This window comes from Brugia malayi (genome assembly GCF_000002995.4).
Source record: "Brugia malayi strain FR3 genome assembly, contig: Bm_v4_ChrX_scaffold_001, whole genome shotgun sequence".
In the NCBI taxonomy this organism is placed as follows: Eukaryota; Metazoa; Nematoda; class Chromadorea; order Rhabditida; family Onchocercidae; genus Brugia; species Brugia malayi.
The window spans coordinates 9,692,810-9,720,733 of record NW_025062479.1 but is presented as its reverse complement, the minus strand read 5'-3'; the positions used below and the strand labels follow the sequence as shown (position 1 = coordinate 9,720,733).

General features: G+C 33.3%; 6 protein-coding genes across 9 annotated transcripts; 4 read left to right on the top strand and 2 right to left on the bottom strand.

Moving 5' to 3' along the window:
• Positions 1 to 114: 114 nt before the first annotated feature.
• On the bottom strand, positions 115 to 4,307 carry Bma-dnj-11 (DnaJ domain containing protein; the record flags this gene model as incomplete). The annotated part of the gene is made up of 11 exons (XM_001897753.2): positions 115 to 166; positions 465 to 676; positions 952 to 1,036; positions 1,205 to 1,350; positions 1,530 to 1,691; positions 2,027 to 2,167; positions 2,242 to 2,427; positions 2,676 to 2,859; positions 3,360 to 3,603; positions 3,825 to 3,978; positions 4,095 to 4,307. The coding sequence occupies 11 exons, from the start codon at positions 4,305 to 4,307 to the stop codon at positions 115 to 117; spliced, it is 1,779 nt and encodes a 592-aa protein (XP_001897788.1).
• A 1,093-nt stretch (positions 4,308 to 5,400) lies between these two features.
• On the top strand, positions 5,401 to 10,602 carry Bma-acdh-13 (the record flags this gene model as incomplete). Of its 2 annotated transcripts, XM_001897754.2 has the most annotated exons (14): positions 5,401 to 5,622; positions 6,203 to 6,296; positions 6,389 to 6,463; positions 6,666 to 6,870; positions 7,047 to 7,170; positions 7,439 to 7,541; positions 7,663 to 7,809; positions 8,106 to 8,176; positions 8,301 to 8,420; positions 8,670 to 8,878; positions 9,006 to 9,129; positions 9,398 to 9,604; positions 10,055 to 10,127; positions 10,499 to 10,602. In XM_001897754.2, 14 exons carry the CDS (start codon positions 5,401 to 5,403, stop codon positions 10,600 to 10,602), a joined length of 1,878 nt encoding a protein of 625 aa, XP_001897789.2. The 2 variants fall into 2 exon arrangements, with proteins under 2 accessions (XP_001897789.2, XP_042930200.1); XM_043074266.1 differs by lacking the exon at positions 5,401 to 5,622 and having other exon boundaries at positions 6,251 to 6,296.
• A 1,801-nt stretch (positions 10,603 to 12,403) lies between these two features.
• On the top strand, positions 12,404 to 13,848 carry Bm9163 (Uncharacterized protein; the record flags this gene model as incomplete). Of its 2 annotated transcripts, XM_043074265.1 has the most annotated exons (3): positions 12,404 to 12,889; positions 13,216 to 13,272; positions 13,561 to 13,848. In XM_043074265.1, the coding sequence occupies 3 exons, from the start codon at positions 12,404 to 12,406 to the stop codon at positions 13,846 to 13,848; spliced, it is 831 nt and encodes a 276-aa protein (XP_042930199.1). The 2 variants fall into 2 exon arrangements, with proteins under 2 accessions (XP_042930199.1, XP_001897790.2); XM_001897755.2 differs by lacking the exon at positions 12,404 to 12,889 and having other exon boundaries at positions 13,267 to 13,272.
• A 1,528-nt stretch (positions 13,849 to 15,376) lies between these two features.
• Bm9164 (Uncharacterized protein) lies at positions 15,377 to 18,351 on the bottom strand (the record flags this gene model as incomplete). 2 transcript variants are annotated; one of them, XM_043074264.1, is made up of 9 exons in its annotated part: positions 15,377 to 15,469; positions 15,733 to 15,906; positions 16,347 to 16,484; positions 16,715 to 16,822; positions 16,901 to 17,017; positions 17,145 to 17,214; positions 17,516 to 17,658; positions 17,779 to 17,916; positions 18,193 to 18,351. In XM_043074264.1, 9 exons carry the CDS (start codon positions 18,349 to 18,351, stop codon positions 15,377 to 15,379), a joined length of 1,140 nt encoding a protein of 379 aa, XP_042930198.1. The 2 variants fall into 2 exon arrangements, with proteins under 2 accessions (XP_042930198.1, XP_042930197.1); XM_043074263.1 differs by having other exon boundaries at positions 15,733 to 15,894.
• A 2,563-nt stretch (positions 18,352 to 20,914) lies between these two features.
• Positions 20,915 to 21,867, top strand: Bm4235 (phosphatidate cytidylyltransferase, putative; the record flags this gene model as incomplete). The annotated part of the gene is made up of 3 exons (XM_001897757.2): positions 20,915 to 20,917; positions 21,273 to 21,465; positions 21,629 to 21,867. The coding sequence occupies 3 exons, from the start codon at positions 20,915 to 20,917 to the stop codon at positions 21,865 to 21,867; spliced, it is 435 nt and encodes a 144-aa protein (XP_001897792.2).
• A 3,242-nt stretch (positions 21,868 to 25,109) lies between these two features.
• On the top strand, positions 25,110 to 27,056 carry Bm9166 (Uncharacterized protein; the record flags this gene model as incomplete). Its single annotated transcript, XM_043074262.1, has 7 exons — positions 25,110 to 25,194; positions 25,471 to 25,563; positions 25,626 to 25,780; positions 25,983 to 26,071; positions 26,318 to 26,385; positions 26,549 to 26,627; positions 26,819 to 27,056. 7 exons carry the CDS (start codon positions 25,110 to 25,112, stop codon positions 27,054 to 27,056), a joined length of 807 nt encoding a protein of 268 aa, XP_042930196.1.
• Between the last annotated feature and the right edge of the window lie 868 nt (positions 27,057 to 27,924).

The following is a 27,924-nucleotide window of genomic DNA, read 5'->3' as shown; positions in this document are numbered from 1 at the left end:
GGGAAAATAAGTTGAGCAAGAGCACTGTCAATCAAATACGTCGGCAGTATAATGGATTAGTGATTCAAGAAGAATGAGTCAAGAAACAAAGAAAGATGCTAATTCGGTGAAGTATTAAGGTAACTGCTCCTTCTTACTTTTCACCACTTCTGCGAGATACTTAAATCTGAAAATGGGAAACTTTTTCTAAATCAATTACCAAAGAGAAAACAAACAAATTAATCTGGGATTCAGCACCCTGAACAGAAGCAAAGAAGTGTAAACAAGAGTAACTTAAGTACAAACTAGTTAGAAAAGGCTCACAACTAAGAAAAGCCTAAAATCGGAATTCCAGGCTTGCCCAAAACTACCATGGAAGGACTAGCAGTTCCAAACATTCCACTGGTTACTTCCTTCTTCTACATCTTCTTTTCAGTAGTGTTGTTGAGAAAAATTTACAGCAATACTGGAAATAATTTACTAACCTCTGTATACATTCCCTCTTCGATTTCCCCACAAAATTCGCAATATTTTCCCAACGGGCTGGATCTGATGAGGGGAATTTTTTAAGTGCTGCTTCAAGTAACTTTTGCTCCTCTGCATTCCACTCCAGTTCACTTCCTTTTGCTGAATTGACCAAAAAATCCTTCACTTTCTTATGTTCTTGAGAGTTACTTAATGACTTCAGTGTTTTCACCTGAAACTAAGTGATTTTAAACTTTAATAAATTGGAAATGAATTCAAAGTGAGGAACAACTGCATTAATCATCCTTTTTTTCTTTTAGTGGTATGTATTTTGCAAAATGCTCTATTCTGTAGGTACTAAATATAACTAGTGAGCATAATAAAAAATGCTTCTTTTTTTTTCTTCAAAACGCATTTTATGATGTACGGCATGTAAAACGAAACTGCAGTCGAAGTTGCTAAGTGATTCATAAAAGACGCTGCCAGTGAACAATAAAAATAGAAAACCTGAATCAAGACATCTTTTTCTGTTTTCTTTTTTGCATGTTTATTTTCACGGTGCTCATTAATATAGTTTGCAATCTCTGACCACCTAAAAACACTTCCTTTCATTTAATTTCACAAAACAAAATCTTTTGAAAACTTCCATATTGTGGCCAGCTTCAACGTACATTCTATCTATCTGCAATTTATAGCACCATATAGTACTGAAAGCCAATAATGACGAGGTCTGGAACAAAGTAGAAACATGAGTTCCAACCTTTTGATGGTGCCAATAGGATACAAAGTAGTAGCTTTAACTAATAACGTGATTTCATCGGGGGACCAACGAGATATGGTATCAGTAGTATATTCAGGAGGAACTCCATTTTTCGTTTCAATACTTTCTGGAACTTCTTTATGAATCTGAAACAGTTCTATAAAATAGGCTACAGTCCGTACGCCTTACTATTTCCTTTTTGAGGTTTCATCTACGTAACTGGAAATGATAACAAAATTTAAGTGAATAAGCACCATGTACTGTAAGAGGGAATAGGAGCTCATACTTCATACCAGTGAAATCTTTTTCAAGTAAATATGTGTACCTGAACCTTCAAAGTGTCCATTGCTTCTTTCAAACTGCTTAATAATTCAAGCCTGGCGGTAATTTCATTCAAATGAAATGCATCCAGCCGCAAACAGACATGTTCAATTGCTTCCAAACATGACAACTTGGATGAAATATCTGCATCCCAGTAATTCTTACCCTAAGCATTGCAGATTTTTTCAGAAGTATTATTTTGTTAGCAATATCTTATTACGTAATTACTTAGTGCTGCTTTTATTGTTTAATTTTGGGCCACGTATAAACTCAGAGGAAACTCACGGTACAAGCAGTAGAACTATCCCACTTATCTCACTCGCGTTGACTCGAAATACTCGTTTAGCCGATAACACAGGGTTATTTTTTTGGTTTCTTTGAAGCTTTTCTTTTATGCGTGCTACTGTTGTTACTACTAAACCAGTACCCAAAGTAAAGTTCTTAGAGGTATGGACTCAACAGGCGGATTAGAACATAACGAATTCGATGCAACAAACAAACCTCAGCTGTCCTACGAAGTTTTCTTCGAGCTTCACCAAGCAGTTTTTTCTGTTGCTCTTTTATCCGCTTTTCGTAAGCCAGTTGCTGCCGTTGTTTTTCTAATTTTTCTTCCTCTATTTTCTTATTTTCCAGTTCAATTTCCTGGAAGAAAAGATTGTAAAATTATTTATCTCTGCAAAAAGCAAGCTGAATCTTAAGTTCAGACCAAACAATACCAATTTTTTCTTCTCATCTTGGGCTTTTTTTTCTTCCAAAGCTTTCCTGCGTTCGTCCCTTTGTTTCTCTTTTTTCAGTTTTTCCTGCTCCTTGAAAATTGCTATTCGAGGATCTTTACGGTACGCCATTTCAACAAGATTTCTGATTCGTTTCATTTCGTTCTTACGCCGTTTCTCCCGTTCAACCTAACAAAAGATAGCAAAATTTTATATGCAAGTTCATAATTTGAAAATAGGAAATTGGTATGCATATTTATGTTAACGTAAAGAGAACTTCCGACTGATAGATAATTTAAACGCAATACGCAGTACCGTACCGACGACACTCTGCTACATACGTATACGTACTACTCTGAAATTTTTTCCTAATATGAGCCATATATCAATGATTTTAACTTTTGACTTGATACCTATTCAAAAATATAAATATTAACCTTATTTATTTTTTCAATTTCACGCCTTTCCCACCGATCTTCTCCCTTCTCTTTGTCCTCTTCATCCAGATATGAGAATTCACGCCATGAATCCCAATTAAACCAAAATGAGTAAAACCTGTCTACCTCAGCTTGTACACTATTGATATCGCCTAGTAATGGTACAGGCTGTCGAACAGACCATCTAAAATTGATATAAATTTATAATCCTTTATGTGGTGTACAAACATCTCATTTCCTTTACAATAGAGTGTTAAATAAGTACAACAGTGTTAGCTTGATTTCAACAATTTCAGAACAACAGATGATAATATTAAATTTCTACACTAATTTTATCACAGTGTTCAAGCATTAGTGAAAATAAAATAAAGAAGAAATACTTCTACCACTTAATCGCATGCTAGTACATATAGGAATTTCCAAGATCAAACTTCACTCAAAAAAAAAAGTTTGAAACTCTACCCAGAAAGTTTCTTTATTATTTATTTATTTATTTTTTACAGCACAAGCAGTGTTTCCTTTTTACAGCTTCACACACGCGCAACGGTAAAAGTTATGAATCCACAATAAACGATTTAGTTGGATAAACTTTCCGAAAATACAGATCATATAATATTCAACCTAGAAAAGAGTATCACAGTGGCAGAGTTTTAACTGAAAAAAAAAAGTAAAATCATTTACAACCTTGCATTCCTAATAAAGACCGGCGCTAAAATATCGTAGAAATTATCAGGACTGATTATTTTCTCGTCTGGGATCGAATCATCGAATAACGGATCTACAGAATCATAGGCTCTTCTTTTCTGCTCCGATAATCCTAATTGCTCATAAGCTTTGGTAATACATGTAAAGTAGTCTTCACCATTGGTGGCTTCAATCCTTACTGCATTATTTTTATCCGGATGATGCTTCAGCACTTTGGCACGATCTGCAAAGATTTTTTACCAAGAGTGAAAAGCGACGAAAAAAAAGATAAGTAAAGAAAACGTTTCACAAGTTTAAATAAATTTCAGTTTAGGAAGTCCTAGAATTTTTAGACATTTAATAGAACTTAAATTTTCTATTACCAAGACACAAACCGAAAATAGTAGATTAATCAGAAAATATGAGACAATAAAATCATACTAAAACAAATTTTTTATGACCCACAAGCAGTACGAATCTGCGAAGTACTGGCTTGCCATCGTAAGTTTGATAACCCGAGGACTTTATAGTGGTCTTGATCCTTGCAATATTTTGAATCCAAATTTCTCAAAAAACTGAGATACTGCTCGTCATCCGGATCCATAAATTCATTCACTTCCTAAATTCATATTGTTTCTTCGTTTATTTAGAAAAAAAAAAAAAAAACATGACATTAATAAAAAATTAAGTCAAAATTTTCGGATTAAATTCTCTTCTTAAAGTAAAAATCGATACATAGTTTCTATTGCCTTCCGCACAGCCCAGATTAGTCCAATTTCCAGTAAAGCGTTCAATGGAAGGTGACTGTTTCAAAATAGGTTCAGTATTTACACCAAGTGTTAGTTTATCGCGAATAATTCTTAATTCGTACGAAATCCCTGCTTCCTCTATTTTCCGAGTATTTCGATTAAATCCATAAACGGCTAAATCCAGTCCTGTTAACGGCATTATAAGCCTGCAAAATATATACACATAATAAAGAAATTAGGATTTCGAATCATACGAGTAGCATGAATAGATTTAGAAGAGTAAACTATAACGCCGGTAGCAGTATACCCATTTTGCGTAGCACAATATCACTAACTCTCCTAATCGTTTTCGGAAGATCCAGTTTTTGGAATAATTTGCTCCAAAGTACACAATCAGATAGTATTCGGTTAACAAAAAAGAAAAAAAAAGAAACAGTATCAAACATCTAATGAGGGACAGGGGAAATTGAACTTGTGAAGTTTTCTGAAAACTTTTCTCCCTAACTTTTAGAAACAGGTTACATCTCTTAGGCTAGAATGAAATCCCTTGTCCCGAGGTCCACATTACACTTCCGGATATCCCGTGTGGAATAAATTCCTACTTGACGCAAGTGAAATCTCTCCCATTCTCAGAGCAACTCTGTTAAAAAGGTATATTCTAATTGTAGAGATTCAAATTCATAGAGTATTTTCTATTTTATGAGCCATCCGGTGGTCTGTTACATTCGATTGGTTAATGTTTTTGTTTGGAATCTGTTTTTTCCTTGAGGTAATACGGTCTTGGTTGTCGGATATTTGTACTCTTAGTTGAATGTTATCATTGATATTTTTTCATTCATATGTTAATTTATTCGTTATCCTATACATTTCCTTACTTTGTTGAAATAAGTTTGTGATAAGAGATAGGACAATAGTAAATACAAGGGAAGAAGAGAGAAGAAGAATTAGCATGTATCATTATACGGAATGTATGGGATTTTTTTTCATGTGAATTTCTATAACAAATGAAACAGTAAGCACTTTCTGACATTCTAACACTTCATATGGATGGCTATAATAGACGTGCAATTAGTATTCGTAAGAATCGTTTCGCTTAATGAGCGAGAGTTTAAATATGAAGGGAAGAAACAAGTGTTGCGAGGAAAAGTAAGGAAGCGCAGATACTGGCTACTGTTGAATAACTGAGAAAACTACTACAGATTTTTTTTTTTTTTTTTTTTGTATACGTGGTTTGAATCGCTTTTTAATTCCTTATCGACAAGAATCAAACTGTAGTTAAATTTTCTTTGCAGATGAGGAGAAATCATGCGTTGAAAATGGTCCTGTTTCAGTTATATTCTGTTGGCATAAAGAGTATATTACCCGTGAGAAGTTGTCATTCAGTAAAAGCAGAAAACTTCAAAGTTATAAAGGGACTCAGTGGTTTATCAGCACTTGATATTGTTAAGGAACATGGCATACCAATTCAAAGAGTTTCACTGAGTCGTGGACTTGCACTAAATCGTTTTGAAAAAGTACTTTTGTATTCTATAGATTTAGGTTTCAAACACACATATTTTTGAATTTTGGTATCCACCTTTTTTGCAGGTTTTAACGAAATTCCTTAAATCCACTTCCTTTGTATTGTTTATATGGTGGAGCTTTCTCCTCAATTTATAATCTGTTTTGCAAGCTCTTGGTATTGTTGACTTACAAATTTTATTGCATCCCTCTAACACCAACTTTATATTTTGAAATGAGATTTTCTTTTTGAAAAAAGGACAACTTACTCTCTTGCATCTTTTTCATTTCATCAAATTTTCCAGTGAGCCGTCTGAAATCAGCAACTTTATGCTGTATTTACTGTGTAGTTATCTTCACGTTTTCACCGGATCTTTCCGATTGATTTTTCTCCATTTTGTGAGAATTATCCATCTCCTATTATAGAAATCGAGTATATTAAAACGAATTATATTTGATAGATGGTTGTATCTTGATACTTATGTAAAGTTAGCCTTTAATGCTGCAAACTCATCATTAAATGAGCAGTAGCAAAAAATTTTATCAGTTTTATGATTTCTTTTGAACTATATGAAATTTGTCGATTTTTTGAAGGATTTCCTCATTTATCCGGAATATTCTGATACAGACGAAGCTGATAAGATGTTACAATTGTTATCTTCACTCAATAAGGACATCAAAGCAGCAGGTTAGATAGCAGGATTTATGTTGCTGCAACATTTTTTGTGTACTAGGATTTTAGATATCCTTATCTTTTATATATATATATTTTCTTTTCAGCAAATCAGAAGGACTCTCTTATGGCTGTTTGGGATAACTACAAACTTTCTTCGTACGTTGTTCCAAAGAAATATGGTATGATGTTTTGGTTTTCATAATTTTATAAAAAATAAAGAAGAAAGAAATATGTCTGGATATTAATGACAATTGCAAATCATGGGAATTTATATTTCTGGCTTTTGTACCTCTTTTAATAAGTATTATCAAATTGAAAACTAATGTTTTATCTTCAGTCTTGAAATTCCTGTTTCAAGTAATTTACAGTAGAAATATTCAGGTGGTGTCGATATGTGTTACAAAGATCTTTTGACTATTTGTGAGGGATTAGGATCATGTTGGAGGTTTTATTTTCGTTTCGAGCAGACCCATTTAGCATCATCTCTTATTTCGCTGTACGGTAACGACCTGCAGAAGTTGCATTATTTACCGCAAATTGCATCGGGACTAATTCGACCTGTGGTTGGTTTTTCCAGACCTGAAATGTTAGTTTTTTTTTCTGTTTAAATGCTATCACTATTTTTGTAATAATTCACGAACTACTGCGGTTGTATAAACCGATGTAATCCATCGACGTCGTCTGCGGGTAATCCATCGTCTCCGTTTTCAGGATGAAGTGGTGTACATATGTTTCTGTGGATAGATTTTTTAATATTTTTAGGGAACCAAATTTGAAATCAGTAACATCTTTATGTGACTCTACTAATGGCAAACAAAACCTGATTGCAACAAATTATTTTATCAATGCAGAAGATGCTAATTTACTTCTTGTTTTTGCTAAGCAGGTTTGATTCACTGGTCAAATATAAGTTTACGATTCTTTGTCTCTATTTTACTTCACATACTCGTTTGAACTACGAGGAATCCTTTGCTATTCAACGGCGGTAAGAATAATTTCCTTTTTATTCTTACCGCCGTTTTAACTCTTACTTTCCAAACTGTGTCATTTACATATTTTACATGCCATTGACTAATTTTCCCCTATCACTCGTGCAGTGAATGTGTCTATAACAAATTTGATCTTTATAAGAAGTGCTTGATAAGTATTTCTAGGCTGGAGATAAGGTAGTATGCTACATTTTTGAACGAAAAGATGGAAACAGTGTTTTTGAAATGGGAACAAAAACATCTGTTTTTGGAAGAAACGGATTGGAAGGTAAATATTTTTTTGGACCATTCAGGATTCCCTCCAAAGTTTCATTGAAAGTTCCAGTTTTATGGAATTTCATAGCATTTCCAACTATTTTTAATTGTACTGCCAATATTTTTTTCTTCAGTTAATTTATTGGATTTCAAGCAGATGACTGTAGAGTCAAGTGCAGTGTTGGGAAAGCCTGTAGATGGAAAAAAAATCTCACCAAAAACATTGGTAAAACGAATTACATTTGGTGCTGCCGTCGTAGGTTTTATGAAAACGTTAATAAGTATGTTGTACATTGTTTATTCTGTATATCAGGAAAGAAATAAATCATGTTCATGATTTAATTCAGTCGAATTGCACTCCTCTAGTTATAACTCTCCTTATTTATGTTGCAAAAGATTTTTTGTGATTAGCAACATATATCGAAACACGGTGGGATATGAAGACTTTATATGTCTTAACCATTATTCATGGCAGCTTAAATGAAGACAGTTTTTTTTTTTTTTTGAACTTGATAAGGTTTCACATTATCAAGAAGAATTGCTTCATTGCGTAGAGATTTTTCCTTATAATTTATAGAGTCTTTGTCGGAATACTGCAACAGAACATTGCAACAGAATTTGCCATTAGCAGAAATGAATGCTGTCAAGGTAGGTGAGTACTTCTTACGGTGATTGTCTGTTCTGTTGCATCCTTTCTGAATAAAAGATAGAATTATTTATGTAGGAACATCAAGATCTGTTTTTTGCTATGGGTGATACAGTGAGTATTTAGCATTTGGTAACGAAACTTGCACTAAATACTTACGTGCTTGAGTCAATGTGCTACTATGTTGGTGGACTTCACGATGAAAAACTTGTATTATCGCTGGATGTCGAAGAAGCAATAATACATGTGAGTTGCTCATGCTTTATGGTTTTCAAATTTCGTGGGGTCTGTTGTTATGTTTAATTCTATTCAGAGCTGATTATGGCTTCTGTTATGTTTAATTTTATGTTCTTGAGTCAATGTGCTACAATGTTGGTGGATTTGCCATTCAAATTGAAAATTTTTCATTGTTTGTGTTAAGTATAGCAGACATATTTGTTTGCAATATTTTTTTTTTTGGCTTTTATTGCTTTTATTTTGTAAATTTTTGTTTAGAAATATGCTAGACATTTGCTTTCTGAAGCTCTATCGTCGACTATAGATGTTGTTGGAATTAATACTGCTACATCCGGTATGAATTTCAATGAACTTCTGGATGAGATAATGGCATCTCTTTTGCTTAGCAACACTGAATTGGATCTTAAAAAATTTGTGGCGTCTCAAGTTATTATGTCGTATGCAAACACTAACGCAGATAGCATAAAGTTAATAAGTTTCTTTACTACAAAAAATTTTTTAAAGATCTGTTATTTTACGATTATCGATTTGCAAGTATATTTACATGAACTGGGTGTGCAGTTTTAGCTTTTGAGCTCTCTGTTTGAATTTCAGACAGTGGCGCTCCTTCGATAAACGACTGTATGAGCGCATTTTTGGCCGTGTCGAAAAAGCAATTTCATTTCACGATCCAAAGTTGCAACATTTTATTGCAGAGCATGCACATCCATCATTGAAAGTTTGTTTTTAAATGAAGCTACAAACTGTTAATAAACATTGATGTATATAATGTAGATCTCGTTTTTTTTTTTTTGTAAATTGAGAACTATTTTTGATGAGGTTATGAAATTCAAGGAATCTTATCTCAGATTTTACTATGTTTCGCCCTATTCCAGTACAGTGATTGCCGTGGTGAAGACAAAGTTGTGTAAATTAAATTAGAGTAAGTATTGAAAATGGTCTTTGATTGTTAGGAAATATATAGATAATTTTTTGTTTGTTTGCAGGACGCATGCATTAATCTAGAGCACACGATGTGGAGACTGGAATCATTGCTTAATTTGCTTCTTTCAAATCATGGAAAAAGCATCATAAATGACTACACTGCACTTGGAGCTATTTCAAAAGTAATTGAATATAATTTTGGTATGATTACAACTATAGCACGATCAAGCCGATCTTACTCAATTGGCCTACGAAACAGTGATCTTGAGGTATTTCAATTATATCACGTAGCATTACCATCCCTTCAGTTACATGTTAAGATTTGCGGTACTGGGAACTTTTGGTTAAATCCTTAGTAGAAACAATCTAAGAAATAACAATTGCTTATTAGTAGTGATGTTCTGTCTTCGACATTGACAACATTATATCTCACTAAAACACCGATTTCCTCTTAATTGGCAACAGAAAACAAACTTTACCACATGAATTAACACCGCCATCACATAATTTATTGGAATTAACACTCTTATCACATAAATTATATCACATAACGTTATTTTTCCTTGAAACCTATCCGACAAACTCGTGTATACAAGTTAAGTTGGCAGTGCTGGAAGCTTTCGAAACAATATTAGTTAAGTTCTGTTATGTTATCATTATTTTATTGCCTAAATGTTCATGGTTTCTGATTTCTCGTGAAATATGAAGACTATGTTTAGATATCTTGGGCACAACTGTATTGTTCGGAAGCAGCTAACATGTCAATGGCTGAGTTGAGGAAGCTTTATGATTGTAAGTTATTCGTTTCTCATACGATATTAATTTGTGAAATATTAGTAAAGAATATCCTAGTGAACTTTATGCAGCATTTGAATGTATGTTTGTGTTCGAATGCAGTAGTGTGGACAGGGAATAAATATCTTCCTCAGAAAGGCCATGATTAAGGTTTCAATTATGGTAGTTAGGACACTTTCTACAAGTCATAGCTTCATTATGTGAGAATGAGCAACTGAAAAAATAGAATTTTTTTAATTTAGTCGTAAAACTTTTCTTTAAAAAAAAGTAGTGTCCGTATGGCTGACTGTTTAAAAGAACATCCATGAGTTCAGCATTTTAAGTTCTATAAAGCTGTCATGAATTTGATTGTACCCGAAACATTGCAGATTTTCGATTTGAACGAATGAACTCTGTGCACGCTAAGATTGGAGAGTCTGTTTTGAATACTGGTGAATACTGCATCGAAAGTCCAATTACTCGAAATTGGTAATAATAACTCATAATTCGATTGTTTTCAATTTTTTTATTATTTGATATCTGTAGAAGTTTCCCAAAGCAACTCGAAATAAAACTTCAAGATCAGTTCAGTTTAACAGTGGATATGCAAAGAGAGTAACATAGCAGAGGTACACATTCAAAATTTAGGTCGAGTTTATTTCACTTACAGGTATTCTGCAAAGACTACGGCCTCAGCAATCTTTCATATATAAGGATGAGGAAAGTTATCAAATAGTCCCATGATGCTTTCAAAAATTAGAGCAGAAGAAGCAAAAGACCACACCAGCAAGACATCTTATATTACAATACTAAACTCATTTTCATCCCTTGTATGTCCGAAAAAATATATAAAATGTTAACTGAATCATTAATATAAATTAAAAAGTGGCTATTTGCTTATGAAACATCACTTTTAACAAACAGCTACATCATCACTTACAGGAAATGTTTTGAACTGAATGTTTGAATAGTTTCACATACTGTCCTTTAATGCATGTAAGCGCTAAAAGATACATATGTCAGCGAGTGGACTTCATCTGTTTTTCTGGATACTAAAAAAGGTTATAAGAGGATAACCTAAATACAACAGGTGAATCTGTCACCCTATTTCTCGTCAAACAACTTCCTCTCCCTTAATTATCCATGCAACTGCATCTGCATGAGTCCCCACTACATGTACAATCATTAGCTAATATTATCGCTTTAACGAATATGATTTCACAGTTATTCCAGCAGTCCCATACGGAAAATTACCGTTGTAACAAAAGCCCGATTGGAAGTTGTTCCATTCTGAGCGGTTCCTGAAGCGATCAGGAATTTAACGATTGTGAATTATTAGCGCGTTCATTTCGAATTTGAATCACTTCGCATATCTTGATTAAATGGAGTGGGTGGTTCACAGAGCGCTGATGACGAGGACTGGAGGGCTTAGTCTGTTTTTTCTCACACTAGCATTATCTCTGTCTGATTGTTTCATGTTTGATATTAGTAACAAGAGGAAAAAAAAAAGACGAATTCTCTCCTGATATATATTGAGAAAAACTATTCTTTGGCCGATTTAGGCTTTATTCGATAAAAAAACGAAGTCACTCTAAATTTTTTCTAACTATATTTATTAAATCTTATCAAGATTCGTCACTGGTTTATCAGGAAATGATTTTGGAGGCAAAACATTTGATGATATTTTTGTGGGAAATTTTTACCTGTTTCACCTCCTAATATTGGCAATTTTCACTAGGATTTTGGAACACTGTACAAAGCATTGCGATTTGTTGAGTTTGAAGAAAAAAATCTTTTTTTTTTACTTTGATAATTCAATTTAGCCATTCGGAAGCCAGTTAATGTCCAAAAATATGAAGAATGTAGACATTTAAGATATTCTATTATGAAGATTTTTAATATAGCTGAACTTAATAAAATTGCATTTAGTTGCATTCTTTCTTTGTGTTTTTCAAGCTTAAGGTAGAGACCAATAACTTTTTTTGAAGGATAAGTGGAGAAGACAGAGAGTAGTTACTAATCTGTGAAGGTGGAGTTGGAGTATTTATCTTTTGTTAGTGTGACAAGTTTAGATGTTTTCTGTTACCGTGTTACTCTTCTTGAATTGAAGTATTTTTTCTTGGAGTGGCTTCATGTAAAGGACTTGTTTATACAGATTTAAACCACCGTAAAAAAAAAGTGTCTCAATCTCCACTTCTGCGCTGTTAATGTTTATTCAGATTTTGGCTTCGTACTTATATATTCACGGCTTTTCTTTAAAAATAATCCAGTGTTTTTGTTTATTCTAGTTAGCAATGTCTGCGTCAATTAATGCAGAGAATGAAGCCGCTGATCAGGAGAATGTTGTGGCTAGTGAACGTGACACTTCTCCTCCACCAGCAAAAGTAACAAGAACTGATCGGAAAGAGTCGATATCTCATCCACGAAAACATTTGGAAACGGTACTTTCGCAGAGGTCTGAAGGATCGGATGAAGATTTATGTGCTGGTGATGCCGTTAAACCTTCACAGATCGATAGTGATCAAAGCGATTCACCTGCGGCAGAATCTGATCGTATCACTCCTCTCCCGAAGTTCGAATGCAATGATTCTGATTCCAGCGAAGAAGTGACACAACTTGCTTCAGATTGTGGAGATCTGCTCAAGGATGTGGAAAATATTACCGAATCATCAGACTCGTCGCATTGTTCGCCTGAACGTACCAAAAATGATGAGCATTCTTCTGGTTATCCGGCAACTCCACCGGCTAGTGGCGAGCTACCTGGATCCAGCAAAGCACCTGTAAGTTTTCACTAATTTCCATTAGACTTTTTGTTTCTGAAAATCTTGTTTTTTTTTTTAAACTCGAACTAAACCTTTTACCGACTTTTTTTCGAAGAGAAATTTCTTAGCTATTGTTTACTTAAAATCAGAGTGCAGACTGTACAACTGCAACACTACGTAGTCAATCGCACTTGTTTTCAGCATCGGCACACTTTGTAGTGAAAAATGAATGTTTTTCGATTTTTTTCAAAATTTTGTTGGGTAGGGAAGTTAGTTCATACAATTTTTCGTTTTCATTTTATCCTATAACTTTTCAGTACGTTTCTGTTGCATTTGCTTTTCAGACGACCCCGTGTTCTACACAGACAGATCGCATCACCAGCTTGCGCAAACGAATGGCGGTAAGTTTTTGGTTTATTTCAAATTTTTTTTCACAAGATTTATTTTGACAAGAAAACTGTTATTGAAATATCATAGATAGTAGCTTTTATACTGTCTTCTACATGAAAGTTGTTCAAGAACAGTAGAAGGGGTAAGTGAAGTAAAAGAGAGAAGTGAGTTAATGAAGTCGATTTCTAGATCTGCATGGTTAATCTTAATTATCAAGGTTTGTCAATAATAATTAGCGGGAAGGAAAGATTATTCAGCTTTCGTTATTTTTGCTTTGCTATCTTCTAATTCATATTCAGATTTATTCACCCAGCGATAGCATGTTGTCACCTTGCACGATGAAACTGAACCGACCGAAGAATTTCTTCCTCATGAGACAGAAGGCTAAAACTTCATCGTTTTTGTGTGCTGAAGAGCTAAGTGAAGAAAATAATGATGCAGATGATGATGAAATGGGAGATGAAATGAGAGGTACTGCCACTGGTGAAGCGGATGCACCTGCAGATGATGAAATAGATAAAGCCAGTGGTGATGATACTGTTCTCACAAAAAACCAGAAAGGCTTTGATAATAATGATATTATCTAACTTTCTTTGACTTTTACTTATGTGCTTCATTACGCGCATATACAATTATTTTTAAAGCAGATTCAACTCGTGTTTACCTACTGTTGCAATAGACATCTTTCAACGGGAATGTTTTTTTGTTTTGTTTGTATTCCAACTCATTCAAGTTTCTGACATTTTCTTAGCAAACCCTTTTGTCTTAATTTCTAATTCTGTACGCAATTATGGATCTTTGATTCTCTGTGCAATCTACTGACCATAACCTGTTTTTCCAGCGCCATCACTTTTATGCTTCATTTCTCTCATGTAAAATAGTGTTTTAATCACATCCTTAATCCAACAGAAATTCGTATGCTCATTACACTGTTACCGTACGACATCTTTTAATGAGAATGTTTAAGTTGCTGTTTTTTTTTTTATATCTCAGCTTGTTTCCTCTGTTTTTGTAACAATAACTGTTTATCTCATTATTCTCTTTCTGCTTATGGGATGAAAAATTCTTGATGTGCTATATAATACTCCATTTTACTATATCTTCTGTTCTTTAATCTTTCTTGGTAGATAGAGCGTAAATCCCAACTCACCATATAATCATTGCCTTTCTTTCCTTTATATCATTTATTCGCCCTGTGAGATCATTCCTTATTTTTTATCTTCATCTTGTTAAATTTTTTAGAGAGTGACTTTTAGAATCTATTCTGTGAATAATGTTTAACGGCAATAAAGCCGAACTTTATTTGATCTTGACAGATCAAGTTGAAACCATACATATGTTGCAATGTTGATCATAACCAGAACTTAACAAAAAAAGAACAGGTATTGCCTTTAGAAAAGAATCAGTTCGAAAGTAAAAGCTCATTGTTGAGACAGGTATTTTGCTGTCTTTGCGCATGTTCACCAAATTTCTATAATTCGTAACTCGGCAAACAGTACTGCTTTGATTTTTTTAATCAGTTATGGAGTCTGAGTCAAGTAGTCACAGTTATAGAATCTGACGAAATTTGTATATCAAACGAGATTCCAAAGGGATATGTCAATCACTGATGGTTGATTCCGAAAAAAATTTTTTTTATGACTGTTGGCAGTATAACGCAAGTATGCAAACGCACTATAACCGGTGAGGGTTGATTTGTACGTCAGAGTATACAATAACTGAATATGGGATGTATTAATAATAAGGATAAGACGAACAATAAGGATAATGAAGCAGTGAATAGAGAGGAAACAGAGGGGTAAATTAGTTACAACAGTGATAGGAGTAACCTTATTCATTAAGCACTTTGCACTTCAAAGAAAGTGATATGAAAAAAGAAAAAAGATTTTAAAGATAACAAACTACGCCAAGTAATAAAATATAAACTGATAACGAATTATACAAGCTGTCTGGGACATATTTACTACTATAAAAACATCGATAAAATTTCCAGTTATACAAAGAAAAACCTAAAACTTTTAGGGGAACTGCTTCTGTTTCACAGAACTAAGATAAGCAATTAAAAATTAAGAAGGAAATAAGAACAATGACAAACTGTATTACGTCCGCACAAATTCAGCAGAGATCATTTTTCGAACGTTTACCAAGGGCAGTGAGACATGAAGCATATTTGCGTTTGACTGAATTCGATGCAGGACACACATCATCCTTAAAAAGTATTAAGACGGTACTTGTACAAAGCGGCAGTAGTAAGATTAATGTGGGCGAAAGTAATTCAACATTCAGAATGCATCGAAATGAGAACCGGAACCACTGTGGTTAGATTTTTATGAGTAGGTAGAACAAAGGATGATTATGAGAAGATAGTATACGATAGTATGTAGGTAGTTTTCAGTACCTTACGCAATGCACTTGAAGGTAAAGTATAATTTCGTTTATAAAACATAAAGAATATTCAAGTAAACATTTACTAGAAGCTTCTGGGACAAAGACCTATGGTCCTTTTCCGCTGTGAAATGCTCCGTTTCGAGATCTGATCGCCCATATTGACTACTATCTTGCATTATTACACTAGACATCGATGCACTCAGTGCAAGATTCCGCTCCTTCTCTTCACATCGTAATTTCAATTCCTGGAAACTTCTCTGCAATGATAACATATACGATTTACAAGACAAATATAAGAGACACAACCCTAGAACGCTGAAAAAACCATTGAAAAAATCTTGACAGTTGTGGCAGGAAAAATATTTTTACTTCTAGATAAAAAATGTGACTTTAAGAACTGAACGTAGCAACTGACTCAATACTGAACGCCCAATCATTCAGCGTTTAGTAGTGTTGACGACATAATAAAAAAATGAACACTCCTAAGTGTGTTCTCCTAAGAGCTTCCTAAATAAGATTCAGAGCAATAGACTGGTTACTCATAACTCCAATCCAATCAGCAGCAAAGTTTATGATGGTGATTATGAAATGAAATCAACAAAAACATTATTCTAATGTCCATCGGGCTTTGTTTGATGATTTGAAAGCTAATGATGCTAATGCATAGTCTTTTTTTTATTAAAGATATTTTACGCACCACCAGCTTCTCGCACTGCTCATCGACAGTGTGTAGCGCTTTTCGCAATTCCTGATTTTTTTCATCCGAGTGTTTCAGCTTCTCGATAAGCTCTCCGATTAACTTTTTCTCTTCTGTATTTTTCATTATTACACTCCCCTGAATAGCAGAATGCAGCTTTCTTTAAAAGAATTTTAACAAAATCCATGAAACAAGATTCCAAATATAAGATCTAAAGAGGCATCTTTCATAAGTACCAATGCCAAAACTGGTCAAAACATTCCGATCTCAGAAAACAGACTCATGAAGCCAACCAATAAAGCTCTTCTTGTAATGATCTCAGTGGTCTCAGTGATGATACTAAACTTTGAAAATACCTGCATACTTACAGATCTGACAAGTGAATCTTCGCTACGCTTAGAATTTGCTTCCATGATAGTAACATTGGAATTATCGGACTGTGTAAGCGAAATTGGAGAAATGCATATACTACACGTCTGGAAATGATGTAATCAAAGTAGGAAGAATAATGCAATCAAGATAGGAAGGACAATGCAAATTAAGTAACAATCTACCTCAGAAAGGCCGAGAACGGAATTCTCAAATTTATTCCCACTTATCAATCCATTCTGACTGCTTCGATTTGGAATGTTTTCCGTTCCATTTCTATCGCACAGAACTTCACTTTTTCTCTAAAAAGAAAAGTATTACGGCTAGGTATTTAGATTAAGGCTATGTCAAACAATGATTAAAAAACAAAACTACTAATTCTGATAGTACACGTCAAAATATTCATGTATAAAAATTTGTAAAACGTACAGAAGTCGTTCTAGTTTGCTGAGAGAAGAGCAACTTATTGTGTTCACGCTTCAGTTCATTGTAATCACATCTAAATAATTATATATTAATGTAAGGAATGGAATAAAGTTAGAAAATAAAACAATGCAAGTTTCTATCATAATAAATTTAAACCATAATTTATGAATTTGCATAAAACCAACGAGGGCAATGATTCAATATAACTGGTCACTCATTAGGATATCTAAAACTGATCACAGTTCATAGTATTATTCAGCTTTATGGTTGAAATGAAGTACTGGATAACGTTAGTTATAGCAATAACTCGAATTCATACAATGGTACTTTGGATAAAATTATCTTTTTTTTTAAGAAAAAGTAAGATGGAAAACCTTAATTTTGCTTTCTGTTGCTTTATTTTACCGTTGTCTTCCAATAAAAACAGACGGGTTCGCTCCGCATCATTCAGACATGACTTCAATTCAGCTATTTCTGCTTTTAGTAAATTTATCTCGGTCTTGCCTTTGTCAAAATTCTAAAACAAAGCAAGAAATCCTATTTTCCTTGAAAATCAGACCAAATAAGGACTGTAATACCCAGTACCTACAAAAGTTCTATGTTTTAAAAATAAAAGTGAAAGTCTAAGCTGTAACACCTCTGCTTTGCTTTCCTGAGCTGCCCGCATATTGCGGAGCCATTCACGCCGTTCCTCATCGAATTTGGCTTGACTCACTTCCTGGCTCTTGCGTAATTCAACCATTTCACATACCAATGCTTCTTCACGAAGTCGATGCTAGAAATAAAATTTAAGTATGGTTTGTGTTGTTTAAGTGCATAATTTTTATGAATTTTAGTAGTCTAATAAGTTCTACAAACAAATGACTTCAGCATACTCCACGAATGCTTCATATTATCAATGCTTAGTGTGTTAATTTGTCTTTTACATATAGATCTTGTAAAAGCTTATTACTAGATTCTCCGCTCCTGCTTTTCTAAAATTACTTCAGTGTCATTTTATCTCAGACATTTCATTATATCATCTAGGATTTTCTTAAGTTTAATCATTTACCATATTCACTTGTGCCTCCAGAGATGCGATTTTTTTTCTCGCTTTCAACCAATTTTTCTGCATTTGAACAAGCTTCCCACGTTCTGTTTGCTTTCTTTCTTCATCTTTTTCCTCTAAATCTGTTGTTACAACCGCAACTTGAAACTCAGCATCTCCCATAGCTTGCACCGTTTTCCTCTACTTTACCTAAATAAATTCAAGTAGAAATATTTCCACTCCATTTTCTTTTTCGAGTCTTTAAGGCCCTGTATGACTCTGGTAGCTATAATGATCAGAAAATGAAAAAGTAACAAACACTTACTGAAATCACATACATAATCTCAATAATTCTTGCCCAACTCCTATTTACAAAAATAACAAGTGAAACTTTCTTTACAATATCTATTCCACTTATGTTTTCTTTTATGATATCTAATGAACATCATTGTACATATGAACCATGAAGCAAAGAAAACTAAAAATCCACCTCAACCAGTCACTTTTGCACAATGTATATGCAATAACGTTTAAGAAATTCCGTGTATCTCAGAATCTCAGACTCTTTTATAAAAAATGGCATAATAATTCTATATTATTTTAAACATTTTCATTAATCCTAGATCATTTATCAGTTCAGCGTAATATTTTAATTATGATACGGATGCACTCCGTAAAAATTCAACGACAATAGACTGGTTATCATATCACTCTACTGGTCAAAGAGAATGCAAAGAATGCTTTTGAATTGAAAGTAGTTTAATGAAATAGTGGTCAGTTTTTTTAATAAACTTTTCTTATTGACTGGAATAAAAGGCAAAAATATTTTGACCAAAATTCACGTACAAGTTTATGAAATTTGCAAAAATTTTTTGAGAATATTAAGCCCTACAAAACAAATCTATCAGGATTAATTCTCATTCCACATACTCATATATTCCTTTTATGTTAACGTATCAGCAAGTATTACATACCGATATAACTTTGAATAGCAGCATGGAATAAAGCCCTGCTTTAACACCTAAATATAAACATATGTACATTTATTTTCCGACCAGAATTTTTCGTCATATAACCATCCGAATTTACAGGCACAAGTATGCTCCAGTAAGTTCTGGATGATTATAGTGGGGTAAATTTTTGACCAGCAAATATAACTTATGCTGATGATTTATCAGATACTTTTATCTGACTTATAAACTCAAAAGAGAATTCCTACATTTTTTGGACAACCATGCGTTGGCCTTGCCATTTAGGTATTTTTCTCCCAACTTTAGTAAGCCAAACAAAACGATAATAATCAAACACTCCCTATCAAGCTACTTCAAACTTCACATTCGAATGCCGAAAACATCGCTTCGTAGTTTCGACCCGGTTTACTGTACACTTGTCTCGTTGAGTGATAAACACATTTCAATGAAGACTATGTGAAAAAAAAACATCTCTCAAACGAAATCATTTGTGATGTGTTATTAATTAGCATTTGAGCAAAAAAATGAGAAAGAAATTTGACGTATCTTTGATTTTAATAAAGTTTAAAATTTATGAGAAATGCTTTCAATGAAAAGTAAAAATTATCTTAAATTGTAATTTATGGAAAGATATTCTTTTTAGAACTTGAAAATTCATTTCATTACAAGCCAGAATTTGTTTAGAGTAGTAAAGATGCAAAAAATATATTGGACTAGTGTGTAAATGTACATTTATGGATGAAAATGAATTAGTGTTAATGGGCCTAAAAGTGCTAATTAACCGCTAACAGGAAAAAATCTTCAACAGAGTTCATTCAGTTCAACAATCTGCAATAAATAAGCCTTTTTGTTCCCATGAAGCTTTGCTTATTTATTGCAATTGGAGATAAATATACTTACGTTTGTGGTTTACCTCTCAAAAACAGATATCTTTGTATCATCTTTGCAATTTTACAGTTTCTTGTTGCTCTTACTTCACTTCTTCAGGTCACCTTCTTTTATTAATATTTCAAACTATTCATGTATTATGTTATCGCATATATGAATGCTAAACAAAAATAAATACATGAATAAAAGTCTGTCCAAATAATGCTAACTTTTCCACTTGATATTGTTATAAAAGTGCCAAGAATAATCAATTTGATGCCATCGTATAGATAATTTGAATAGGATGGGGAAAAAAATCTAGTTATACTGTTATAATTAATAATTTTATGACTTTAAAAAAATTTGAAAAAGTAATAAAAAAATAAAATTACCTTATTATGACATTATGGAACCTATAATAATTTTAATTTAGCAACAAATAACCGCTAATAAATAACCGCATTTAGTATGCGGTAGTGTCAGTTCTAAGCAATCATTCAATATATAGATGATTCTATTGATTGTGCATGGAAGAACGCTTTCATGTCGGTTGAAATTGGAAGTTTATGAAACAGTTACTGATGAAAGAAAAAACTATTTGCTTGATTTTCGTTTAATCGAAAGCCTAAACTAAATTGATAGATAATAATCCATGCTATTATATCAGCATGCTTAAAAGATTATCTCCATTAAGGTTGAGAATTTTTCGGAAAATAATCAAACCAAAAAACTTTTTTTTTTTGCAAAATTGATAACATATTTAAAATCTGAAGAAAAAAGTATTTAAAAACAGAAAAAAAGGAAAAAAATGAACGAAACAATTAATTTAGCATGCCTACTCGATACGAAAAAACAATACCATTTTTGCATGCCAGTCAAATATCACAGCAACTTCAACTTCAGCTGAGATGGTAAATTTCTTTTCGTTTTTAGAAATTACTTTTTTAAAGTCATATACATTTTAATGAGTGATAAGTTAAATGGAACTGTTTGCCTGATTGCATCCTTAATTTGCTTCAAAAAAAATTGTTTAAAGCCGTATCCATCATGAATCTATATCATTTGCATGACTAAAATGTAAATTTAATGAATTTAATCCAAGAAATATTTTCGTACTTTTGATAAAATGAAAAGTGAAATTTGTTATTACTCAAGAATCAAACTTTCGGTAATTTCGTATTATCATACAGCATCAGATTTGATTCTCTTCTCTTTCTTCCTCTCTCCTTAACACTTTATAATCTGAAATACAGTTCCTCGTTTCAGTTTTTAGCCTATGATATTATCATATTCGATTACGGGCTAATGCATCGCATACTAGGGACCAGTGAATGTATTGCAAATTATCTGGACGGTGGTTTTATGCGTTCTGTTTGGTGTTTGTCACATACCAGTTCATTGTTTTTACTGTTAATCGCATTATTTTTCCTTATCAAACCAATCTGGTTACTTTGGCCAGGTAAGTGTATTCGAGTCCACATATCACTGCTATTTTTACTATTTTATCATTGATGTGAAACGGTTCAGAATCTATTCCATTCTTCAGCAGTGAAATAACGCAGAACCTGCGTACTTTTTTAGTTCAACAAGTATTGAAACTTCTTTGATTAAAATTTTCTCAGCACTTTTGATGCAATCATCTTATGCTCTCGGATTAGCAGTATTGACAATGGCAACAGCGCCAAAAATGCTTGACGCATTGAGCGGCAAGGTGGATACAGAATTCGGCACGGCATTTACTGTTTATCTGATGGGTTTCACTTCGAACTGGCTTTTCACTTTTGTTCTGTGGCATCACTACTGGTATGTTGAGGAGAAACTCAAAGTCATCTCTTCCAAGAATGCTCCAACTATTTTATAAATATAGCACTAAACGAGCAAATTTAAGCAATCTGATTATCAAAAATTTATGCATACATCATACCTGACATCATAATGAACATCGGTCAGTATCTAATCAGCCAATAGATAAATTTCATAATATTAAAAACCTATATTGTTCTTTGACATTTGATATTTCTGGTTTTTGGAGGAACAGAGAGAGAGAGAGAGGGAAAAAGAAGGAAGGATTTGAAGGGTAGCAAAATTTGATTAATTAGGAATAAAAGGATTCAAAATTTTTTCTTTCATTGAAATATGCCAATTCTATAACAGATGACTTTACATATATGATCATTTTTAAATAATCGAATGACATTGTGAGTCCTATTACGAATGTATAAAAGGTGATGAAAATTATCACTTAATCATTTCGTCGGAATTGCTGTGATGAACGGTAATGGGATCGGAGTAATCATTTTGAGTTCTAATTGAAATAGCACATCGGTTGTTTCTAATATCATCAAAGCATCGCATCTTGCATGCTTGAATTATTCACTGAGAAGATTTAAAAAAGTTTATTAGTAACAACATAACAGTACGGATTAAAAGTTTCTCCATTTAAATAGAAAAAAAGAAACCTGAAAATGAATTCCTATATCAAAAGAGAAATTCACCTGAATAATACTCTTTGATATTTAAGGCAGTTACAAAAAACACGTCATGCTCAGTTTGTCGTGAAATCCACACTAAAATCAAAGTAAGAATTTTATTAGGAAATCATAGTTAGTGAGAAATTTAGTAAAAATTTTTTTTTATTTTTCCACAAATAACATTTGCTTTCCAGAAGAATTCTAATTTTCCAGTAAAAAATAATTTCCGTTTAAGAATGATCAAAAAATAAAAATAGATTTCTCAGATAGACGGGAAGGAATGGAAAGAAAGAAGGAAGAGAAGAAGCGGCTTGCGAAGAAACTTTGAGAAATGAAAAAGTGTGTGTTTAGAGGAGGAGAATGGTTAGATTTCATTTTGAATATCCAATAAATTTTGGTTTGGTGCAATGTGGTGAGGATCAAGACAAATGGCTTGAGAAGGATTGCATAAAAAAAGTGAACCATCAACTGTAAATAATGAATTTTTTGTTGATAATATTATACTAATCGAATTTCTCGCTAATTTCACTTTTGTCAGTTTTAAACTATTCACCCGATACAAATTAGATTAGTAATAAATGCTGAAATGTGGAACTGTCACACAAAAAGAAAAGACATTGTTGTTTGTTGTTTGCGCTCTTCCTCTCACATCTGAACGATATTTGGAATAGGTGAAGAAGATGATAACAAAGAAAGAAAAGCAACCGTACTTTCTCACATATCAAATTGCAATGAAATGCAAAAGATGGGCAAATTAAAGTAAAAAAGCTAGGGAGTGGAAATTCTGAATTTATGGGACGAAGTGAACAACTAATAGCATTCTTAACAAATAAAGGAATTATTTGAAAACTAATTGGGATTGGCTGGCATTATCACTCATTTTAGGTAACAAATCTTCTTAGTATGTGTAAAGAACTTTCGTCGATCGATTTTCTACCTGTTCTAAACGTACTGCTCTTGTTGTGAAATATATGAAGAACGCCACCCATTTTTTGCCATTCTCAGTTTTAATAGAAAAAGGGGCCATATAATCTAATCCAAAATATTAATCCAGAAAATAGATGGTTTACATTCAATTTACCTTCCGCGATACAACCCAAATGAAGAGAGTTTATATTCGATTTACACAACAACACGAGGAACTGTACCATGTAGGAATTGCACATATACTATCGAAATTGAGAACAGAATTAGATAAATTTATGGTTTGCAAGAGATGGAGATGGACTTCCAGCCGTGCAGAGTCATTCCAAAAACTCGAGCCATATGTTCTCGAACATTTGAATATTACAGACATACATATGAACACACACATAGACACACGTTTTGTCTGTATTGTATTTGTCCCTTGCCAGGAAGAGGCCGTCACAAGCATCCGGAACAAAACAATTAGTAGTGGAAGGCACGAGTTGTCGATTTGCGACTACACAGTCTATTCAGATTACAATTGACTATTATGTTGTCCTCTGCAAAGGGCATGAATACTGTGTATAGGAGTGGCGGTGGTGGTGATGGAACAGAATCACCAAGAAAGCTAGAGATCTTTACTGCTAATATTGACGGTGCTGGACATGTACCTTCTGCAAGTATTGACTTAAATAACGCAACTTCTACTACTACTGCTGCTGATTCCATCTTGTTCTCCCTGGATAACAATGAGAAAGTGATCGTTTTCAGTGATGCTGCTGAAAAATGCGCAACAATGGTGCTTTCCGCAGTATTTGAGGGTATGTCACTGAAGCTGGATAACACTTGTCCCCTATCCAGTGTAGTACCGGAACCGGATTTTGTTACTACATCCAAGAAGTTATTGGAGGGTACCAAGTTCAATGCATCTAAGCACTGTGCATATTCATTAAGCAAGTCAGATTTAATAGAATTGAAGCGTAGTATCGTTAAATCAGATTTCAAACCCGTGCAAGACCCACTGTCAATATCAAAACTAAGGAAAAACTGTTCCGTTGATTACCATCCATGGCATAGTCCCATATTTGAAATTAGTAGTTTGGATTCCTCACGATATATCTGCGAAAGTCTTGTCGAAAAATCATCTTAAATTGTAATTTATTTATAATTCGGTGGATGGGTTAATTGATTTAACAAATAAAGAATTTAACCATGTAGCAAATGCTGAATAAAATATTGACTTGGAAGAGTTTCGTAAATTTTGAAAGTCTGATACAGTAATAAATGCTGAAATGTAGAAGTGTCACACAAAAAGAAAAGAGAAATACTGTACATTTGCATGTACCCACCGCTATGGTAACATTTGCAACCCGTGCGGTCAATTATACCATTTCCGCCACTTTGTTTTCTTGCCATTCTCTCACCTTTCGTAAGTCGGTGGAGTAATACCTGCTTGTTTGTCCGTGTGCACTATTCATCTAAGGCCTGATCCGGCGTTTTCATTGGGACACATTCAAATACTGGTGCGATCTGCTGGTAAAATTGAGTTCTGAGGGGTCGGGTAATTCGTTCATCTAGTGATTTGTATGGAATTAGTCAGGGATTTAAATTATGCATGGGCGAAGTATTTTTAAACATATATGTTGCCTAAGCAGGTGTAAAATATGTCCAAGTGAAGACAGTTTATTGACGTTACGTTTGTGTGAAGTGGTGAGAAGCCGTGATTATGTCAGATGAGGAGAGAGGAATGCCTTGGTCAAAGTTCAGTAGTATTCCAAATAAATTGTGGCAGTTTTTTTCGCGAAATTTGGGTAAATCATTTAAATGAAACATCCTTATTATTAACTAAACACTCATTTCAATTGCGTTATTCAACACAGCTTTTTAATTCCATGCACTTGTTAAGAACGAAACTGTAAAGCATGGGCCATTCATCAAATACTTCAGCTGTTTCAGGTAGAACTGATGTATGACATTGACTAGTACGTAAAAAGTAATATTGTCGTACTAAGAATTTCACTTCAAATCAAACAACAGCAATATTCATTTTTTTTTCTTTGTGATACAAAAAAGTGAAGAATTTTTAGATACCAAAGACGAAGTTGTTATTGAGAATGAACATGCGGATGATTCCAATACTAGTGGTTGGCAGCGATTGAAAAATGTATATTTTAATAAAGGTTTGTAAAGATATATCCTGTGTTTGTAGATTTTGAAATTTACTATGCTTGTGATGTTACAGATGTACATTTTGAGACGAGTATATTGATGCCATGTGTAGAATGGACATTTATTGGTACAGTATTCTTCACAGGTCCTCTAGGATGGCAGAGAGCTGCTGACCGTTATAATCGTTACGCGAGGGGTCGAATATTTCTTAGTCCACGTGACGCACTGGTTAGTAGTCATTTATACGTTTGCTGCATTTGTAAAGTTAGTGGTACAAATAACTTCTATACCGATTGCTGCAAGAAATATTGTCAATTTTCTAAAGATGTGACTCCCATTACACATCCTTAGACCACTTACCTATTTATTTCTGGTCTAAAACTGTAATGTCAATTAAAATTACCTCGTTTTTGTTTAAGAAGTTTTTCAGAGGCGTAAATGGGATTATGCATTTACATCATTTCTGCGCTTGGGAGCAATTAACGGTACTCTAGCATCATTATATGTTGGATGTATGGTGTAAGATGTTTTTTTTTTTCTTCTCGCTCTCTAATATATTCTTTCATAGATCATGTCTTGACATCTTTCTGTTAATCTTACAAGTGAAATTAAAAAAAAAAAAAATGATACACATTTGATTTTAGATGGTCTTAAAGAAGTAAGCGGCAATGTCAGCACATTCAAAATGTTCAGGAAGTGTTCCATTTATTTAGGAATTTGAAAATGAAGACTGATGTTCGCATTTTGTGTTATAATTACTTTTAGAGCAGCGATCACACATGTTGCAGCATGGCGCGGCCATTTTTCACTTTGGACTATTCCCATTATAACAAGTGAATGTTTGCATTTTTTTTTTTCTTTAGAAATCAACTGAGGGTTGCGAGATTCAGTGAAAATGTGAGTATAGAGTGTAGAACGCAATGAAAAAGAACTGATCAGAATTAGTTAATTACGTGATTTTTCGAAATTAAAGTGAAGAAATGTCTTTTATTTCAGCTTCAGTGTCATCTGTAGTTGCATGTCCACTAGGTGTGCGAAAAATGGTGCAAGCAGCAAGTCTTGGGTTAACGTGCGGGTATCATTTTTGTTATTCTTTTTTTTTTTCTTAGATAATTCTAGTAGTAATGTTACGTCAGTTTATCGATTTAATTCTGGAAGTGAATGCGTAAGGCTTTACTCTTGCGTTGTTTGTGTTTGCTAACTAAAATTCAAACACTGATATCGTGATTTTTTTTTTTCGCTTTTTGCCTGGTATGTTATTTTCAGGCTGACTCTATCGTTGATCATGTTTAGCGTATCATACTTTTCCGCTCAAACAGTAGATGACACATATCAACAATTCAAACGAGAATATGAGTTGATATTAAGAGCTGAACGAGTTAAAGACGAAAATATCAAAATATATCAAAAAGAACATAAAATTTGGTCTAGAAATTTGGCAAAACTTCTGATGGATAAGGATAAAGAGCTAGAAAGTGAAAATTCTGAAATTCCCTCCAAATAAGATTTCGAATAATGAGTAACACTTTTTCTACATGCTTTTATTTTAATCTATTCGTTGATGCATCTCTGAATTTTTTTATGAATGCTTTGAATCTTGTATATTTATCAGCCTCAGTTGAAACTGTGACATTGAGAAATATAGTTATATGAACTTGTTAGTGAACTGTTGGATGAGTTTGCAGGAATATGGCGTTCAAGTGGAGTTTTGTTCTAATCACTTTAATTTGCCCATCTTTTGCATTTCATTGCAATTTGATATGTGAGAAAGTACGGTTGCTTTTCTTTCTTTGTTATCATCTTCTTCACCTATTCCAAATATCGTTCAGATGTGAGAGGAAGAGCGCAAACAACAAACAACAATGTCTTTTCTTTTTGTGTGACAGTTCCACATTTCAGCATTTATTACTAATCTAATTTGTATCGGGTGAATAGTTTAAAACTGACAAAAGTGAAATTAGCGAGAAATTCGATTAGTATAATATTATCAACAAAAAATTCATTATTTACAGTTGATGGTTCACTTTTTTTATGCAATCCTTCTCAAGCCATTTGTCTTGATCCTCACCACATTGCACCAAACCAAAATTTATTGGATATTCAAAATGAAATCTAACCATTCTCCTCCTCTAAACACACACTTTTTCATTTCTCAAAGTTTCTTCGCAAGCCGCTTCTTCTCTTCCTTCTTTCTTTCCATTCCTTCCCGTCTATCTGAGAAATCTATTTTTATTTTTTGATCATTCTTAAACGGAAATTATTTTTTACTGGAAAATTAGAATTCTTCTGGAAAGCAAATGTTATTTGTGGAAAAATAAAAAAAAATTTTTACTAAATTTCTCACTAACTATGATTTCCTAATAAAATTCTTA